General features: G+C 65.2%; 1 protein-coding gene across 1 annotated transcript; it reads left to right on the plus strand.

Annotated features, from left to right (window-relative positions):
- Nucleotides 1–16: 16 nt before the first annotated feature.
- Nucleotides 17–18,194, plus strand: PTPN23 (protein tyrosine phosphatase non-receptor type 23; the record flags this gene model as incomplete). Its single annotated transcript, XM_081996730.1, is given in 32 exon segments — nucleotides 17–100; nucleotides 2,627–2,701; nucleotides 3,889–4,016; nucleotides 5,610–5,686; nucleotides 6,687–6,736; nucleotides 7,306–7,437; nucleotides 7,904–7,984; nucleotides 9,170–9,301; nucleotides 9,500–9,547; nucleotides 9,837–9,893; nucleotides 10,488–10,546; nucleotides 10,837–10,916; nucleotides 11,144–11,258; nucleotides 11,681–11,746; nucleotides 12,111–12,256; nucleotides 12,676–12,996; nucleotides 13,179–13,333; nucleotides 13,481–13,632; nucleotides 13,868–14,047; nucleotides 14,232–15,019; nucleotides 15,022–15,385; nucleotides 15,387–15,699; nucleotides 15,701–15,760; nucleotides 15,762–15,851; nucleotides 15,853–15,916; nucleotides 15,919–16,170; nucleotides 16,173–16,396; nucleotides 16,645–16,829; nucleotides 17,064–17,168; nucleotides 17,257–17,395; nucleotides 17,475–17,588; nucleotides 17,666–18,194. Coding segments are annotated over 32 exon segments (5,358 nt in total). The 3' UTR covers nucleotides 18,188–18,194.
- Between the last annotated feature and the right edge of the window lie 1,324 nt (nucleotides 18,195–19,518).

Genomic DNA, 19,518 nt, shown 5'->3' on the forward strand with positions numbered 1-19,518 from the left:
GCGGGCGCAGGCCGGGATGGAGGCCGTGCCCCGCATGCCCATGATCTGGCTCGACCTCAAGGAGGCCGGGGAGTTCGCCTTCAACGCCGCCGTCAAGAAGGTGGGGCCGGAGAAGGGGCGGCTGGGGCCTGCGAGGGGCTCGGGGGGGTGGGCGGGCCTGTGAGAGAGGGGGAGAGGGGGTCTGTGAGGGAGGGGGGCGGGGAGGTGTCGGGGGGGTGGTCCATGAGGGGTGTTTGGGGTCTGTGAGGAGGAGGAGCCCTTGAGGGGGCCTGGGGGCTCTGTGGGGGATGTTTGGGCTGTAGGGAGGCTTTGGGGTGCCCAGCAGAGTGTAGGGGCTTAGGGATTTTTGGGGGGCTCAGGTGGAGCAGGGAGTTACAGCTGGGGGTGTCTGGGGGGGCTGTGGGTCGGGGTGTTGAGGCGGGGGTCTGTACTGAGGCGAGGCCTTGGGTGGCTCCTGGAGGGGAGGGGCAGGGAGGGGGTGAGGTGTGCCGGCTGGGTCCACCGTGGCTCCTCGCCCTGTGTGTCATGGGGGGAGCAAGGCCGTGAGGGCATCCGTGCCCCCGACAGCCCCCCGGCCTGGCCCCGCTCACTTCACTGCCTCGGAGGGGCTGCGGGACCTTCCGCCGTGGGTCAGCGGGTCCCTGCCAACGCGGTGCTGCCGGGGGGCAGAGTCTGGGTTCGGGAGTCCCTGGAGCGCTCCCCATCCCGGGCAGAGCCTTCCCCGGGGTGAGCGGTGAGCTGGCAAGTCCGCACTGGCCGCATGTGACGGCGCTGGCTCCCGACGCCGGATCCGGCCTCCCCCAACAGCGGCAGTTATTAACGCCGTGGCGTGTTGTTAGCAGATCCGGGTTGGTGATGGTTGATACCTCGCGTCTCCTTTCCCTTCGATCCCGCCGGCTTGCGTGAAAGGGGAAACGGAGGAGGGGGGGAGCTGATTCTCCCGCCACTGGCAGCCCGGGCTGATATCAGGCACTTAAAAGCCCTGACGCCATCGGAAGCAGGTTAAGTGTATGAGGCAACGGGCTCCTTCCTTCCCAGGGACCCTCAGGGGCTGCAGGGGATGTGACCAGCCCTGGCAGTGACCAAACTGACGGCTTAAGGGAGGTGAAGAACTTAATTAAGCAGCTGTAAATAAGCTCCACCTATGACTGGTGTTTTCTAGTGCCGCCTACAGATGAAAATCATGATTTATTGATGTGGAAGGAGGATTGGGGGAGTTTCTCCTGCGTTCGTCTCACCACCTGCCTCCCGCCCTGCTGGTTTTTGGGGTGCCGAGGGGGCCTGGTGTCCCGTCGGGCAGTGGCGTTAGCGTTGGCGGGGCTGTCCCTGTGCTGGCAGGAAGGTGTCGTAGGATGGCTCAGCTGAGTCATGCCGTGCCAGCCAGGACAAGGTGCGGCCGCCATCGGTGTGGCTCCGGCCCCACCGTGCCTGCCTGTGGTGGCACCCCACGGGGAGCGGCGGCAGAGTGGACAGTGGCCTCCAGGTCTGAGCTGGGCCCGAGGGATGGTAGCTTATCAAAAATGGATTGTTTAGGGAATTTTTGTGTGCGGCAGAAATCTGTTTTGGGAACCAGGCTTCCCCACGGATATTTGGTGGAAACATGTTCTGTTTTGCTGGCTCGCGAGAAGCAACAGCACATAGAAACCTGGCGCTCTGGTCAAAACAGAGAGGGAGGAGAGGAAACCTCGCACGTTTCTCCAGCGCTGAGCTGTGTTAACCTTGAGTTTAAGCGACAGAGGGTGCGGGCAGCCCTGCAAATGTCCCCAACCTCCCTCAGGCTGGCAGCCGCTGGGGTGCATCGAGCCCCCACTGTCTGCCTGAACTAGGGCAGAGTGCGGCTGCAGGTCCCTGACTCTCCCCCACGGCTGACGGGAATTCCTGCCCAGACCCTTGGAGGACCCCGAAACCCTCACTAGAGGCAGGTTTGGGGAGTTCAGTCAACTCCCCAAACGGTGGGGAGACGTAGCTCATCGCCGAGCTCCTTCCTCAGGGATGCTAGGGCATTTTTGGCCAAGGCCTGGCTCCAGCTGCTCTCCGCGGTGACCGAGGAGCCTCCAGCAGGGGCCGCGGTGCTGTGCTGTTCCGCGTAGGCACGCGCTGCCCCGTGTCGTTTCTCTTTCGCCCCTCGCCGTGCTGAGCTGCCTTCCTGGCCAGCCGCCAGCATGACGGTCAGCAAGGGGCTTGGCTCTCATCCTAGCCCGGAAGGGTATCGGACGTGAAGCCAGAGCGAGTTCGGTTCTGTCTGTCCCATTTGCTGGTGATTCATCAGGACCCTACGGGCACTTGATTCTGGCTTTTCTGCCCCAGCTCTGAGGTCGCCGTCGCCTCCCGGCGTGTGCCGGATCGGTGCCTCTCCCGAGGGCTTCGCCTCCTGACATCGTCTCTGCAGGACTCTGCACCCTGGCTTTGCCTTAAGCTGAAGTTCAGTAGGAGCCGGGCAAGGTTTAGGGGGGGAAGAAACTCTGAACCAGGACATACGAGGCTCTGAGCCAGCGCAAGCCAGACCCGCTGCGGGGGCTTCTGGCCTCCCTGGAGGAGCCGCTGGTTGTAGCTCCAGTGCGGGGCTGGGAAGGTGGCTCTGGGTGTCAGACAGGGCCAGTCTCTCACCCCTCTCTTCCCCCTCCAGTTTGTCCTGAAGAACTATGGGGAGAACCCGGAGAACTACAACGAGGAGCTGCGGAAGCTGGAGCTGCTCCGACAGGTAAGCTGGGCTCCATCCCGTGTTGCTCGCGGCCCCGGTGAGACCTGCCAGAGCCCAACTAGGGGAGCTGGTTCATCACCCGTCCCATGCTCAAGGACGCAGCTGCTGGCTCCTGCTGCCTCCCTGGGCCAGAAGCTGTGCTGGAGCACTGCTGTGGCCACTCCTCTTCCTCACTAGGGGCCCACGGATGAGGCTTTCGGCAGCCAGGCTACGTCCCGGCCTCCCCAGATGGTTCTGACTTCCCAAGGAGTGGGCAGGGCTTGGGCGTTAGGGCTCTGCTGTATCCACTTCCCTGAATTTGGGGGAGTTTTGTTTTGAGTACAAGTTCCCTGTTGAGTGGAAGGACTCACTTTGTCCGGTCGGGCTGGTGCCTGAGGTCTTTGCAGGGAATAAATCAGCCCTTTGCTCTCAGCTCCGGAGCCCAAATACTTGTGTTAGTCACTGGGGTCATCAGTCTGGGGGCCTCTGAGCAGCATAGAGACAGCCTCGGCCCCGCGCCGCTGGTAGCTGAGACACGGGTGGTAAAGCCGGCTGGAGACAGCAGAGACTCTCCCCGAGCTGGCACCGGTGTCGGTTTGTGCCACGTGGTAGGTTTTGTAGCGAGGCTGTAAGCCTGATGCGCAAGGTGGAGCTGGGGTAACTCGTGGTGCTGGCACCGGCCTCATCTCACCAGCATCTCCAAAGCACAGCGGTGGTCTTCAGGAGGCACAGAGGTGGGTGGGTGCTTAAACACCCGCAGCTTGGGATCTGGGGAGCTCTGCCAGCGGGTTTAACCCTGAAGCAGGAGGTTGGGAAACCCTTTCCAGGGTCTCCTGCTCTCCCCTTTCTTCTCCCAGCACAGCTTTGCTGTAGCAGCAGTTCCTGTGCCCTGTCCAGGACACCCCCTTTTCAGATGCTCCCCAATTCCTCCCGTTTATTTCGCCCTTAGGAGCCTGTGCCAGGGAGAGCAGAGACTCTTCCTCCCCAAACCGGTTGCTCTGGGTCCATAAAGCGGCTCCTTCAGCCTCGTTTTTAGCCAAACAGCTTTTCCAGCTGCATTAGGCGAGTGTTTGCTGTAAGGTCTCGCTCCTTCTCGCGGGGCTGTCCCCTCCTGCCTGCAGATCTTGGCACGAATCAGGCAGATGCGTTACCCGTGAGCGTGGCTTGGTCCCCGGGGCAGCTTCTTCTTCCTCCTCTCTCCCCTCCAGAGCGCCGTCAACGTGCCCAGGGACTTTGAGGGCTGCAGCACGCTGCGGAAGTATTTCGGCCAGCTCCACTACCTGCAGAGCCGCATCCCCATGGGCGCCGAGCAGGAGGCTGCGGTCCCCATCGCATGGTGAGGAGGAGCCTCTTCCCCGTACCCTCTCTCCGTCGTGGGGCTCGGGCGTTGCGGATGGGAGGATCGGCTCCCAATGGGAGCCTCCCGAGATGCGCAGGCTGACCCAAAGCAGAGCAATAGCTTCCTCTTCCCTGTGCATGTCCTTCGCTGACATCTGATATGCTCCTCTCCAAAGCCCTGGGTGGCACAGGGGTGTCCTGGGGACCCCTTGGGAAACGGCGTCCTGCCCTGGGGATCTGGCAGGACGCCTAAGCTGCACCATCAGGCAACGCAACTGCGGAGGGCTGAGCCTGGCTGGAGGCCCGGTGCCCCCCAAAGCTGCTCTGTCACTCCCCCCTCAGCTGGGCAGGGGAGAGAAAATATAACAAAAGGCTCGTCGGTCGAGATAAGGGCAGGGAGAGATCACTCGCCAACTACTGTCACAGGCAACACAGACTCGACTTTGGGAAATGAGTTTAATTTATTACCAGTCAAATCAGAGCAGGGTAATGAAAAATAAACCTAAATCTTAAAACTCCTTCTCCCCACCCCTCCCTTCTGCCCGGGCCCACCTTCAATCCCCATTTCTCTCCCTCCTCCATTGGACTTCTCCCACGTGAGTCCTTCCCACAGGCTGCAGTTCTTCATGAGCTGCTCCAGCCCGGGTCCCCCCACGGGTGCCGTCCTTCAGGAACAGGCTGCTCCAGCCTGGCCCCCGCGGGGTCCCAGGTCCTGCCAGCAAACCTGCTCCAGCCGGGGCTCCTCTCCCTCCCCACGGGGCCACAGGCCCTGCCAGGAGCCGGCCCCAGCGCGGGCTGCCCACGGGGTCACGGCCTCCTTCGGGCATCCCCCTGCTCCGGCGTGGGGCCCTCCCCGGGTGCGGGTGCAGATCTGCTCCCCCGTGGAGCTCCATGGCCGCTGGGGCACAGCCGGCCCCCCCGGGGGCTTCCCCGGGGGCTGCCGGGGACCCTCTGCTCTGGTGCCTGGAGCCCTCCTGCCCCTCCTGCTCTGGGCCGGGGGCTGCAGGGCTGTGTCACATAGTCTCACTCCTCTCTCCGGCTGCCATTGCACAGGGTTTCCTCGTCCTTCGCTCCGTTCCCCTGAGGCGCTGCCACCGTCACTGATGGGCTCGGCCTTGGCCAGCGGCGGGTCCGTCTCGGAGCCGCTGGTGCTGGCTCTGTCGGACATGGGGGAAGCTTCTGGCAGCTTCTCGCAGAAGCCGCCCCTGCAGCCCCCGATACCAAACCCTTGCCACGCCAACCCAATACAACGACACAGTAGTTGGCTCTGAGGAGACACAAGGCAGAGGCAGGACAGTGTCGCCTCGCAAGGTGACAGTGCTGAGGCCCCCAGTGTCGCTTGGGCTGGGTGTAAACGGGGTGTCTGTGCGCTAACAAAGCCAAAACAAGCCTGCCACGTGGAGATGCGCCGTCCCACCAGCTCCCACCGCCTCCGTCGCCTTGATTCGATGCACCGGGTGACACCAGGCAGGAGAGCCCCTTCTCTGAACCCCTGAGGGATTGTGTCTGTTGGCAAATTCTTTTTGTGGCCCATGCCCAGGAGCACCAGTACCTCCATCTACAGCTGGTAACTGGGCTTCTCTCCCTGCAGGACTGAGATCTTCTCAGGCAAGACGGTGACTCATGAGGACATCAAGTATGAGCAGGCCTGCATCCTCTACAACCTGGGTAAGGGCCTGGGAGACCGGCTGCCCCCTTGGTCTGCCCTGTGCCTCTCCTCTGCCCAGCCTTTGCTCCAAGCTCCACATCAGCCTTCCTCGGAGCGGCCAGGCAGCAGCACGGCCCGCCCGGTCCCACCCGCAGCCGTGCCTCAGCCTGGTTGTGCCTCTTCCCTTCCTCTGTGCTGCCCACAGGGCTGGGTGCTGAGCGTCGGAGCTGCACAAGAGGTTGACTTTGGCTTTTGTCAGAATCCTTTCCTCCTGGTCCGAGCGCGCCCTGGTCCTGCGCTGCACTGCACCTCGGTCAGAGGTTGCACCGAGGAGGCTGATTTTGGGTTGCAGCATTGCAAATCCCCTTTCTGGCACGGTGACGGCCTCAGTCAGGCTTTGTCCAGCTCATCCAGCATCCTACCACCTCAAAACCAGCAAAAGCATCAAGTCAAACACTCATCCCCCTCCCTTGCTCTCCAGCCACAGACAATCACGGCTTACAGTGGGGTGTTTTTGGTAGCCTGGAAGGGAAGGTGACGCTTGGCCCCTGTTAGTGCAGCTGAAGACGCTCCTGCTGACTGCGCTCTCCCAGCCGACCGCGCACAGCTTTACCTTAAACCCCGCACGCTGCAGGGCCCAAGGCGACGGGAGCTGCTGTGGTGCCCGGGCCCCTTTCGAGAGGTGGCTGCTCCCTGAAGTTGGTAGAAACATGTCTGTAAAAGCAGGAGGGTGTTAGATACTCGCTTTTTAATACTGAGGGGTTGTTTCTAGCCTGGGACTTGCCTGTGCTGAATGACTGGCGTGTGTGGTCTTTCACACCGGTGTCCTGTGAGGCATCGTGAGTGCCAGGGTTCCCTGTGTCCCGCTGGCACAGAGAGCCGGCTGGGTTCCTGTGGCCAACTGACTGCAGATTTAGGCTTCGCTGGTACGAGACACCCGGCCTCCGGCAGTGGGGCCGGTCGGGAGCGGTGGCTGGCACGGTGTGCTCGCCCCGCTGAGCCGCCGTCCTCTTTCCGCAGGTGCGCTGCACTCCATGCTGGGCGCCATGGACAAGCGAGTGTCCGAGGAGGTAACAATCCCGTGGGTCCTCTCTCAAGGACTTTTCTCTCCCGTGTGGTGAATTGCCAGAGGCTGGTAGCGCCAAGGACTTCTCCTCCTCTGTAACCTGAGTGGTTACGAGCATTTATGAGCATGTCGATGTCAGACACCAGCTCTGGATGTCTGCGGTGACCCGGTATCGCTGTAGAGCCTCATGGCTGTGTCCCTCCGGGCTTGCTGGCCGGGCTGACCTTCCACCCGCGGCACACAGGGCCAGGAGGGAGTGATCTGACGCAGCTTGGGGCCTGCACGGCCAGGGGAACGCACCGAGCTGTTTAGAGCCCTGTGAGTCCCAGGGACTCGCCCCAGGCTGGTGGCAGCTGCTTTCTGGGGTCTCGCAGGAGGCAGGGAATATCTAACCCCTGCTGAGCTGGGGTTTGTCACCCTAACGCCCCGTGTGAAGGGCGATCACTGCTTTTCCGGTCTTGCTGAGTCTCCACAAATCCCTGGCATCTGGCAGCACGTGCCTACGGACATTGGCTGGTTTGGTGTGCGTGCAAGAGGGCTGCGCACGCCTGACGTGTTCTCCCGTCCTCTCAGGGCATGAAGGTTTCCTGCACCCATTTCCAGTGTGCTGCCGGGGCGTTTACGTACCTGCGGGATCACTTCCCCCACTCCTACAGCGTAGACATGAGCCACCAGATCCTCAACCTTAACATTAACCTCATGCTGGTAGGAACTTGGTTCTGCTTCCTCCGGGGCACTGGTCATACTGGGACGGCTTCTTGCATGCCTCGGGGGCAGCTGCTGCTCGACCAGGAGAGGGGTGTTTGGAGGGTTGGGTGCTCCTCGCTGAGTCCCAAGCACTTGGAGCCGGGCGAGGCAGGACCCCAGCGCCCCAGGGTGGCTGTTGTCTGCAGGGTGCGGGCTGCTGTGGGCAAGAGGGGCTCCCTCCCGCAGGAGGGAAGGAGGTTTTGGGAGGCAGTGGGGGAGAGGGAAGGCGCTGTGCCGCTCTGCTCGTCCCGGGCTGTTTGAGGGTCCCTTGGGGCTGGTGTTTACTTGTGCTGCACTGAGCCCTGAAGAAAGGGGCTGAAGCTGGTGGGTCCTGCCAGGGCTCGGGGCCTGGTGCTGGCTTGGACACAGGAGGGTTGCCCTGAGGCGTGGGGGAAACCGAGTATTCCCCGCTTGTCTTTGGCAGGGCCAGGCGCAGGAGTGTCTGCTGGAGAAGTCCATGCTGGACAACAGGAAGAGTTTCCTCGTGGCCCGGATCAGCGCGCAGGTGAGTGCCTGGGCAACCTCTGCTGCGCTGATCTCTGGCTGCTTCTGCCTCGGCGCTCGCTGCACGGAGCGACACGTGGGATCAGCAGCTGGGGCACCCTGCACAGCTCCAGTGCTGCACAGGTGGTGGTATGATGTGCTGCTGTCACCTCGGGCTGTGAGCACAACCCCAGCTCTTCAGAGGAGAGTGTAAGATCCTCTAGAGGGAAGGGATGTCATCCAGAGGGACCTTTTGGGGCAACCCCCAGTATCAGCACAGGCTGGGGGTGAAGGGATGGAGAGCAGCCCCGTGGAAAAGGACTTGGGGGTACTGGGGGATGAAAAGCTGGACAGGAGCCGGCACTGTGCACTCGCAGCTCAGAAGCCACCCGTGTCCTGGGCTGCACCCAAAGCCGCGTGGCCAGCAGGGTGAGGGAGGGGGTTCTGCCCCTCTGCCCCGCTCTGGGGAGACCCCCCTGCAGTGCTGCGTCCAGCTCTGGAGCCCTCGGCACAGGAGAGACACGGACCTGCTGGAGCGGGGCCAGAGGAGGCCCCAGCAACGCTCCAAGGGCTGGAACAGCTCTGCTGGGAGGACAGGCTGGGAGAGCTGGGGGGCTCAGCCTGGAGCAGAGAAGGCTCCGGGGAGACCTTCCTACAGCTGCCAGGGCTGAGAGGGGCTGATAGGAAGGATGGGGACAGATCTTTTAGCAGGGCCTGTAGTGGTAGGACAAGGGGTAACAGTTTTAAACTAAAAGAGGGCAGATTCAGACTAGACATAAGGAAGAAATTTTTCCCCATGAGGGTGGTGAAACCCTGTCGCAGGTTGCCCAGAGAGGTGGTGGATGCCCCATCCCTGGGAACACCCCAGGTCAGGCTGGACGGGGCTCTGAGCAACCTGCTCTGGTTGGGGATGTCCCTGCCCATGGCAGGGGTTGGGCTAGATGGGCCTTACAGGTCCCTTCCCACCCAAACCCTCCTGTGATTCTGACCCTCCACATGGGGTAGGTTTATCGTGGTGATGTCACTAGTCCCTGGCTCTGACCCAAAATCCATCCGCCAGTTCCCCCCCGGCCGATTTGCTGTGCTGGCAGGGTGGTCTGAGACCTGGGGTGCAGGCGCTGGTGCCAGTGAATCCTCCTTTCCCCCGCTGCTCTCCGTCCCTCCTGGGATCCACCTTTCTGGGGAGCACCCATCCCTCTCTCTGTAGGTGGTGGATTACTACAAAGAGGCCTGCCGGGCGCTGGAGAACTCGGAGACGGCCTCGCTGCTGGGAAAGATCCAGAAGGACTGGAAGAAGCTGGTTCAAATGAAAATCTATTATTTTGCTGCTGTGGCCCATGTAAGTGGGGAGACCAACTTGGGGACCTGCCCCTTGCTCCCACCCCGGCTTGGGCCGCTTGCGCCCGCTGCGGTGCAGTGCTCACCACGACACAGCCAGCAAACGGGCTTTGGCCGCTCTGCGGGGTTTTCTTGCCCGTTTCAAAGATCTCCCTGGGGCGAAGGAGCTCTTACACCACCGATGCGTGTTTTCTTGCAGCTGCATATGGGAAAACAGGCCGAGGAGCAGCAGAAGTTTGGGGAAAGGGTAAGCAGAGCCGTGTTGGCCCAGCTCATCCAGTCTGGATCGTGGTCCTGCCCGGGGCGGGGGGGGCGGGGTGAGTCCTGGAAGAGATCATGACGCTAGTGTACCCGCAGCCCCGGGGACACGAGTGTGTCACCAACGATGTCCTGCCTCCTGCAAGCGTTTGTGGCTGCTCTCAGAAAGCCCCATTATGCTGAAGGAAGCTGCAGCCCTTGGGGACTGGCGCTGGTGTTCCTGTGCAAAGCGAGGGCACCTACTTCTCTGCCGAGACTAATTCCTGGTCCCTCCGCAGGTCATCTACTTCCAGAGCGCTCTGGATAAACTCAACGAAGCTATCAAGCTGGCAAAGGTGTGCTCCTGCTCCATCTGGTACCAATAATTGGGTTTTTAAAGTTACTGGGCCCTGCTGAGCAATGGCTCAGGCCGGCGGGATGCCAGACTGGGAAAGATGGGAACTGGTGTCAGTTTAAAAGCTTTTCCTTGCCGTTGAGTAGCTTGGCAAACCCGCGCTGGCTTCCCAGAGCATCGCTTTGCTTCCCTCTGGGACATCCAGCCAAGCCCAAGGCTCTGGTTGGCTCACTCTAGGAGGGCTTTAGGGGGGATTGGTTTGGTTTTAATCATTTGGGGGCACGTGGGCAGCGCCAGAAGGGCCACGGGTCTGCTGCGCTCAGCCCTGCTGCGCTGGTGGGCTCCCCGCAGAGCCGGTGCTGCGGTGCTCGGGGAAACCGCGGAGAGCCCTGGGACGGGGTCTGCCTGTGAAACAGGGACACAGAGGGTTTGGGGCTGCCTGCAGGCATCTCCCTTCCTTTATGGGGCACCAGGAGAGATGGCTGGAGAGGCTGCTGCTGGCTCTGGGGCACGCTGGGGCTGTAGCTGGGGCAGGCAGGGCTGTGGCCGGCTGTACCCCCTCCCTGCCTGTGCTAACTCGCTCTCATTTCTGCAGGGCCAGCCAGAAACCGTCCAGGAAGCCCTGAGATTCACCATGGATGTGATTGGTGGCAAGTGAGTCCGTGCACGGGGCACCCCTGGGCGTAACTGTCCTGTTTCTCTGTGGGTCAGAAGCGCCTGGTGGCCGCAGCAGCCCAGGGAGCGTCCCCGGTGTCCCCCGAGGCGCCGAGCCTGAGGCTCGAGCTGCCTGAGGCTCTCGGGACGTGTGGCTGCCGTGGAAATCGCTCTTCACTCTGCCTGGAGCGAGGCCAAGAGCGGCAGGGCCTGATCCCGCAGGGAGCGAGCTCAGGGAGCCGGGAGTGCCGTCTGCTCCTCACCAATGTGGCGTCACTTCTTGTTTCTAGGTATAATTCGGCCAAAAAGGACAATGACTTCATCTACCACGAAGCTGTGCCTGCGCTGGACACCCTGCAGTCCGTGAAAGGTGAGGATGGGCCGTGCCCTCTCCTGCTGGCTCCTGATGGGAGAGGGACACACATGGAGTGACACGCGGTGTATCCGTGGGGTTCTGGGGCCCATGGGGCTTCATGCCATGGTGCCGTGTTCTCCAGGGCTCTGCCAGGAATGAAGGTGTTGAGTGGGGGGACTTGGCTTGGGAATAATCGGTTCCCTGGGGAGGTTTGAGACGTGTGATGTGTGTTCGACCCCCAGGTGCCCCGTTGGTGAAAGCCCTCCCCGTCAACCCCACGGATCCAGCTGTCACCGGCCCCGATATATTTGCCAAGCTTGTGCCCATGGCTGCCCACGAGGCCTCTTCCCTGTACAGGTGCGTCCCGGGCTGCCGCGCGAGCGGGCACAGCTCTGGCCGGAGCAGGGCAGCCAGCCAGGCACGGAGCTGTGGGCACAGATCTCCAGCACCGAGCTCGGCACCGAGCCTGTGCCCCAGCTTAGCCTCTCTGCAGAGCTTCAGGGAGCTGGAGGGGACCAAACCAGCTGTGGCGGTTTCCTTGAAGCCGCCACCCTCCCCAGACGTCCCCGAGTCCTCGCGTCTGGCTCCTGTCCAGTGTGTCTCCTGCAGCCAGAGCTGGCCTCGCTGCCCCAAACGGCCGCGTGCGGCAGGCCCGGGGGCAGATGAGGCTCCAGCTGATTCCCGCCGGGCTTGGAGCACTTGTGATTGCGGTGGCGGTTTCCCTACTCCTGCTGCAGCACTAAAGCATTTTTTACTTTTTATTTTCTCCTCCATTGCAGCGAGGAGAAGGCCAAACTGCTGAGAGACGTGATGGCAAAGATTGAAGCCAAGAACGAAGTGCTGGAGTACGTGTGAGCCGTGCCCGAACGGGGCCCTGACTCACTCCTCCCCACTGGGCTCCCGGTGGCCTGGCACAGGGGTGCCCCGATTGCCCTCTCCCTGGGTCTCCCACCCCGGCATCAACAGGAACACGGACGTCCCTGATCTGTCGCCCTTGTGCTGAGCACAGTCAAGTCCCAGTTTGCCCAGCTCTGGGGCAGACCCCAGTCCCAGTGACCAGTCCCCAAATTCACCTTGTGGCTTTGCCAGGACCGTTGGGGGCGATGCTGCTGTCCTGCGCCCTGTGCTGGCCGTGGTTTGGGATGGGGGGGACCTGTGGGGAGGTGGGAGGCTCTGCCACCGCTCAGGGGCTTGTTCTCTCGCCTGTAGCCAGTTCATGGACTCCATGCAGCTGGACCCCGAGACCGTGGACAACCTGGACACGTACAGCCACATCCCCCCCATCCTGATGGAGAAATGTGCCGCGCTCAGCGTGCGCCCCGACACCGTCAAGAACCTCGTCCAGTCCATGCAGGGTGAGGACACGGGGGGACAGCGGGGGGGTCGTGGCTGGGGCTTGACGTTGGGAACGGCTGCTCCCATCGCCAGTTCTTTGCTGGTATAAATTCCTTCACCTCTGAAACAATTTTTTTTTTTTTTTTCCTATTGGCCGCTCGTGGGGGATGCTGCTCCCTCGCAGGCCAGCCGTCACCCCGCGGGGTGCTGCAGCCCCCCGTGCCCTGCCTGTGGGCTGCAGCCGAGGGGCTTGGTGCTGTCTGGAGCCTGTTACGGGCATCTCTCCAGTGCAGGCAGGCCCTGAGCCCAGCACCTAGGCATCCGGGCTGTGGGGTGTCCTTGCCTTCTCTTGTTGCCTGCAGCCAGATTTATTCCTCAGGCTGCTGTGCTGATGCCTGGCTTCAGCCCTTTGCCAGCCCCCCATGTCTCTCCCCTCCAGTGCTCTCCGGGGTCTTCACCGATGTGGAGGCTTCCCTGAAGGAGATCCGAGACCTCCTCGAGGAGGACGAGGCTCAGGAGCAGAAGCTGCAGGAGCTGCTTGGGAAGGTTCCACGGCCGCAGGGGTCCCCGCCGCTGCCGTCCCCAGGGCTGGCCGAGGTCAGCAAGGAGTGCTCCAAGTACGTGGAGCTGCACGAGAAGGCCAGCTTCACCAACACTGAGCTCCACAAAGCCATGAACCTGCACATCGGCAACCTCCGCCTGCTCAGCGGGCCGCTGGAGCAGGTCCGGGCCGCGCTGCCCTCGCCCGCCTTGACTGAAGGTGAGCGGCGCTGCGCCCCGGGGAGGGGCTGCCCCGTGCCAGGGCGAGCCGTGGGCTGGTTCCTTACCCCCGCGGTTCCGTCCCCTCGGCTGCAGCGCATCCCACAAGTGGTCTTGGGCCAGGGAGGCTGCGCCGGGCTCGGTGGGCTCCGGCGTGGCCACTCAGCCCTCCCTGTGCCCTAGACGACAAGCAGGTGCTGCAGAACCTGAAGCGAATCCTGGCCAAGGTGCAGGAGATGAGGGACCAGCGGACGTCCCTGGAGCAGCAGCTGCGTGAGATGATCCAGAAGGACGATATCACCACCTCGCTGGTCACCACCGACCGCTCCGAGATGAAGGTGGGTGTCAGTCGCCGTGTTCAGGGACGGTGCTGCATGTGCCCCACATCCCACTTAGGGCTGCAGCAAGAGCTCTGCTCCGTCCCAACTTACCCCCGAGGCTCCCCAGTTGCCTGCGGCCCCTCAGATCCTCCCCTCTCTCAGCAGAAACTCTTCGAGGAGCAGCTGAAGAAGTACGACCAGATCAAGGTCTACCTGGAGCAGAACCTGGCTGCCCAGGAGAACGTCCTGAAGGCCCTGACGGACGCCAACGTCAAATACGCAGCTGTGCGCAAGGCCCTGGCCGAGGTGGAGCACAAGTGAGTGGTGTGTGGGGCCAGGGCACGGGGCAGAGTGTTCCCCGGTGCGGGGAAACAGCCGAGGAGCGGCACGGGGTCACTGCCGGCTTCTCTAGTCCATCCCTTGTCCGGTCCAGCTGCTGGGAGGCCACTGGGGGCCGTTTGTCCCGCAGCCGGTGTCTGGCCCAGGTGGGTGCTGGGGGGTTCCCCAGGTCCCAGCGGGTTTGGCCTGGCATTAACGTCCCCGCCTCCGCAGGTGGAACACCACCGTTCAGACCTTGGTGGCCTCCTACGAAGCCTACGAGGACCTGATGAAGAAATCGCAGGAGGGGAAGGACTTCTACACCGACCTGGAGGGGAAAGCTGCCAAATTGCTGGAGAAGGCCCGGGCCGCCTGCCAAGCCGCCGAGGCCAACAGGCAGCAGATCCTGGAGAAGTAGGTGGTGCCGAGCCTGGCGCGTAAAACTGGGGCTGGGGAGGCGGGGAAGCACCCTTGGGTGCTGCTGGGTGAACTGGGCTGTGGCTCGAGGGTTTGGCTTTGGTGCAGCTCCTGCCTGGGCTTGCTGGGGGCCGGCAGCCCCACGCCAAGCCCCACGCTGAGCCCCGCTGCGCCCCTGCAGGGAGATGAAGAAGCAGCCGCCCCCACGGCCCACGGCCCCCAAGCCCGCCCTACAGAAGAAGCCACTGGAGCTGGAAGCCGGGGGGCTGGACGCCGGCGACCTGCCGCCGCTGGGCTCCCTGGTGCTGTCGGAGCTGCCGAGGGAGCTGCGCAGCCTGCCGCCGGACGTGCTGGCTGGGCACCTGGCCCACCTGCCGCCCCCCACACTGGCCGCCCTCACCGTCAGCCCAGCCCTGGCCACCGGGCTGCGGCCCCCCGGCCCTGAGCCCTTCCTGCCCGCGGCCAGGCTGGCCGGCGCCCCGCTGCCGCCCCTTGCCCCTGCCCGCTTCTCGGGACCACCTGCCCTCCCCGGGCACTACCGTCTGCCGGCGGCACCCGCCTCGGCGCCGGGCCCCTTTCCCCCTGCCGGCGGGGGCCCGGTGCAGCTCCTGCAGCCCTCTGCCCCACAGGCGGCTGGGCCTCCCTCCAGCTCGGCCCCAGCCACTGCCCCCCAGCTCTTCCCGGCTGCCCCGCTGATGCGGGGCCCGGTACAGCCCGGCTACCTGGGGCCCCATGTGCTCCCCCCGTGCTCGTCACCGCAGCATGGCCCCCTGCCCGGCTCTGTTCCCGCTGCCTCCTATGGCCTGGGCCAGCCCGGTGCCCCCAGGCCCCCCGCCGTGGGGCCAGCCCCCATGGGGGCCCAGCTGCCGGCAGGTGGCCCTGAGCCGGCGCTGGGCACCCGTCCGGCCACCACCACGGTGGATAGTGTCCAGGCCCCCATCTCCAGCTGCACCGCACCCCCCCGGCCCCCAGGCCCCTTCCTGGCCCCGGGGGGCCCCCTGCCCCCTTCCCCTATGCCCAGGGGGGGCTGCAGTCCTTCGGGCAGCCAGCCCAGCGCCCGTTCCCTCCGGGGCAGCACCCCCATGCCTTCACCCCCGCAGCGCAGCTGCAGCCCGGCGTGGAGGCAGCCACTCGCGCCCAGGGCCCCCCGCGCTTCACCCCAGCCCCCTTCCTGCCCCAGGGCAGAGCCCAGGCCCCGCTGCCCTTCCCGCCACCCCCCCAGGCGCAGTTTGCCCAGCAGCCCTTTGCCAGCCCTGGGGGACAGCCCCCGGTGCCACCGCAGCTCTACCAGCTCCCAGGGCAGGACAAATTGCCCCCACAGGCGCCGCCCCCCATGCGGGGGGCCTGCCTTCCCAGGGCCCCGGGCCAGAGCGGGCCCCCCGTGGCAGCCCCTGCATGCTGCGCTGGGTGGGCTGCAGCCAGTGCCCCCCAGCTCCCCCGCTCTGCCCTTCTGCCCCAGCCCTGTGCCCCCCGGCACCCAGATGCCCCCCGGCACCCAGATGCCCCCCGGCACCATGGTGCTGGGCCCCGCCCCCAGCCAGGCCGGCCCCCACCGGGGCGCCCCGTCTGCTAGCCCCGGCCTGAGCCCGATGCAGGGCGCGGTGGTGGTGCAGGGCCCCCTGGTCCCCTCCCCAGCCCCCTCCCCGCAGCCCGGCCCTGCCCATGCAGCCGCCGGCACTGGTGGCGGGCTCCGGCAGCCTGCCACAGAGACCCCCCGCCCTCGCTGACGCCAGGCTCGGCACCGCTCCCCGGTGAGGCCCCCTTCCAGCGGCAGAGCTCCTCCACCGATGACCTCCTGTCCCTCCAGCCCCGAGAGCCAGCACGGCGGCCCCGCAGCGGCCGTGGGCCAGCCCCTGCTGCAGCCCACCAGGCGGATGCCAAGGAAGGGCAGAAGCCCAAGGCGCTGCAGCTGATCGAGAACGATCCCTATGAGAAGCCAGAGCGTGTCCTGCGGCTGCTGGCGGAGCTTGACCGCTTCCGCGGGCTGGTGGAGCGGCTGGAACAGCCGGGGCCTGGCGGCACTGCCGAGCTGGACGCTGTCTGGAAGGAGCTGCAGGATGCCCAGGAGCGGGACGCCCGGCAACTCTCCATCGCCATCGCCCGCTGCTACTCCATGAAGAACGGCACCAGGACATCATGCCCTACGACAGGAACCGCGTCGTCCTCCGCTCGGGCAAGGACGACTACATCAACGCCAGCAGGGTGGAGGACCTCTCGCCATACTGCCCCACCATCATTGCCACCCAGGCCCCGCTGCTGGGCACCGCCGCCGACTTCTGGCTGATGATCTACGAGCAGAAGGTCTCCGTCGTCGTCATGCTGGTGTCAGAGCAGGAGCTGGACAAGGTAGACCCTGCCCGGGGCGGAGCTGGCTGGGGCAGGGCTCACCACAGGGCCCCTCGCACCTCCTGCGCCCATCGCCCTCCCCTCCCGTGCTGGTGGGGCCGTGTGGCAGCGCCAGGCCACAATGGGGAGCAGGGGGTGCCCGGGGAGGAGGAGAGGGTCACCCTGGCTGTGGGGTGTTGTGGGACTGTCAGGGGAGCAGCGGCTGCCTGCGCCCGCTCCTGACGGCGTGCCCCCTTCCCTCCCCGCAGCAGAAGGTGCTGCGGTACTTCCCTCCGGAGCGGGGCCAGCCCATGGTGCAGGGACCCATCACCCTCATCCTCACTGGCCTGAAGGTCGCCCCCACCCACGTGGAGAGGATGATCACGCTGCAGTACCACGACCAGAGCCTCAAGCGCACCGTCATCCACCTCCAGTTCACCTCCTGGCCAGAGCTGTATGGCACGGGGGGCACGGGGGGGGTGGGGGGTGGCATGGGGGGTCACGCTGCAGCTGGGGGGTGGGGGGGTCCAGCTGGAGCCCCACAGGACCTCTGAACTGCTCCTTCTCTGGGGCTCGGGGCTCCAGCCCCCGCACGGGGAGGGTGCTTGGAGCAGCGCTGTCCCCTCCTGGGGGGCTGAGAGCGGGACCCCCACCCCAAGGTGTGTATGTCCCCCCCTCCGCCCCCCAGGGGCCTGCCTGACAGCAAGGGGAGCCTCCTGCGCTTCATCCAGGAGGTGCACGGACACTACCTGCACCAGCGCCCACTCCACACCCCCGTTGTCGTGCACTGCAGGTGAGCAGGGCTGGGGGGGCTCCTGGGGGGCTGGGGGGAGCCCCCTGCCCTTCTCAGGCCCGTCACAACTGGGGCGGTCTCTCGGCAGCTCTGGGGTGGGCCGCACCGGGGCCTTCTGCCTGCTGTACGCGGCCATGCAGGAGGTGGAAGCGGGCAATGGCATCCCTGACCTGGCTGCGCTGGTCAAGCGGCTGCGGCAGCAGCGCAAGCACATGCTGCAGGAGAAGGTAGCGGGGCCATGGGGCGGGGGGCCGTGGGGCAGGAGCTGTGGCCTGCGGGGTCTCACCCTGCCCCCCCCCCCGGCAGCTCCACCTCAAGTTCTGCTACGAGGCCGTCCTGCTGCACGCTGAGCAGGTGCTGCACCGCCACGGCGTGGGTGCACCCACCGGCCCCAAGGCCCCCAGCAGTGCTTCCCCCAAGGTAGGTGCAGGGTGGGGGGAGGCCGGGGGGGGGGGGGCTCCACCGCCCCCAGGGCTCACGGGGCCCCTCTCCCGCAGCTCTACTTCCCCCAGGACCCCCAGGACCTGGTCCTGGGGGCGGACATGCCCATCAGCTCCATCCAGGCCACCATCGCCAAGCTGAGCATCAAGCCGGGTGGGGCCGGCGGGGAGCCTGGGCGGGGCTGGGGCCCAGATCCTGCTCCTGCGCCGGATGCCGAGGTGCTACCGGGGCTTCCCGACGGCATGATGGACGGTGTGGGGGTCCCTGTCCCCCAGCCCTCCCTGCCGGAGCCCCCCACTGACAGCGAGAGCAGCAACCACGTGGCGGAGAGCCCCGCGCCCCCTGGGGGGGAGCGGGAGCCGGCGCCCCCCCCCACTGCCCCCTCCTCCTCCTCGCTGGAGCTGCTGGCCTCCCTGACGCCCGAGGCCTTCACCCTGGACGCCTCCCTCAAGGGCAAGCAGCGGATGAACAAGCAGACCTTCCTGCAGGCGCAGCCGGGCGAGGGGCTGCGGGGGCCGCGGCCCAGCGACGACCCCCTCAGCATGCTCGACCCCCTCTGGACCCTCAACAAGACATGAGGGGGCAGCGGCCTGTCCCCCCTGGACCCAGCACTACAGCCCCACACCCCTGCCTGCGGGTGCTGCTCTCCCCTGGCCCCCCCCCGCCCCCCCGTCCCCCCCGCCGTGGGGTGGCAGCCATGGCTAGGGGAGGCTGGCGGGTGGGTGGGGGCTGCCTGCCCCTGCGCCCCCGGCCCCCTGTGCCACACAGGGGTAACGCTGGTGGTCGCTGCCTTGACTCCCGTTAGAACTGACTTTTTCAGCTCTTTGCTACTAAAATAAAGAGAGTTTGATCTGCAGCTGCGGGGGGCTCAGCTCCCGGCCGGGGGGGGGCGGTGGAGGTTCCCGGGGGGTTCGGCAGCAGCGCAGCCATGCTCGGGTTAGTTCCGTTTAATGGTGGTGTCCTGGTACACGTTATAAAACACAATCTGGTACAAAAAGCGTCCCCTGTACAGCACAAAGTGTACAGCTGGGCTAAGGCCACCCGAGGGGCCGGGCGGGGGGAGCCCCCATGGGGCAGGGGCTGGGGGAGCCCCACAGCTCCCGGGGAGCGCCCAGGCCTTCGCTCCCTAGGCCAGCGCCGGGGTTCAATGAACAGACGTCATCGGCGTTTGCTTGCGGGCAGCGCGCGTTTGGGGAAGGGCTCGGCCCTGGTGAGGCACGTGTGCCCCCCTGCCCTCGCTGCAGGGGCTGGTGCGGGGTCTTGTAGTGCAACTGGGGAGGGGAGCCGAGCCCCCACCGCAGTGGGGGTCCCATGGGGCAAAGCCCCGTGCGAGGGGGTGCTGTGGGCCGGGGGCAGGGTGCCTTGGTCCCACTGCCCCAAGGGGCTTTCTGCCCAGTTCCTGCAGGGAGGGTGGGGGCAAGGGCTGCCTGCCTGCTCCCAACCTGAGAAAAGCCTCCTCCGGCCCCGCAGCAGCAGCAGGAGGAAGAGGAGGAGGAGGAAGGTGCTACTGCTGCAAACTGGACGAAGGAGAAAGCCGGGAAGGGTGGCAGCGGGGCCGAGCCCTGGGTGGCTCTGCCCACGGTGGCTTGGTGGAGCGAGGGGCGGGCATGCTGGCACAGGCGCTGCTGCTCCCGCGCTCTCCTGCCATAATAAATAAATATATACAGCACATAAATAAATAGGGCAGGGACTGCTGCAGCGCGGAGCCCGCGAGGGGCAGGGCCAGCCCGCAGCTCTAAGGCACATGGAGGCCAAGCCAAGTGCCCAGGCAGGGTCAGCCCCATCCTGCCCCCCGTGGGACCCTCGTCGGGCGGCTCCTGCCGGGGGGCGAGGGTTGTGCTCGGTGCCGGGGGCTCCTCGAGGGCTGGTAGCCCCTGGTGACTCCTCTCTAGACTGAGCTCGCACTCAC

The sequence above is a fragment of the Phaethon aethereus genome (assembly GCF_964289735.1).
Source record: "Phaethon aethereus genome assembly, chromosome: 2".
Taxonomy (NCBI): Eukaryota; Metazoa; Chordata; class Aves; order Phaethontiformes; family Phaethontidae; genus Phaethon; species Phaethon aethereus.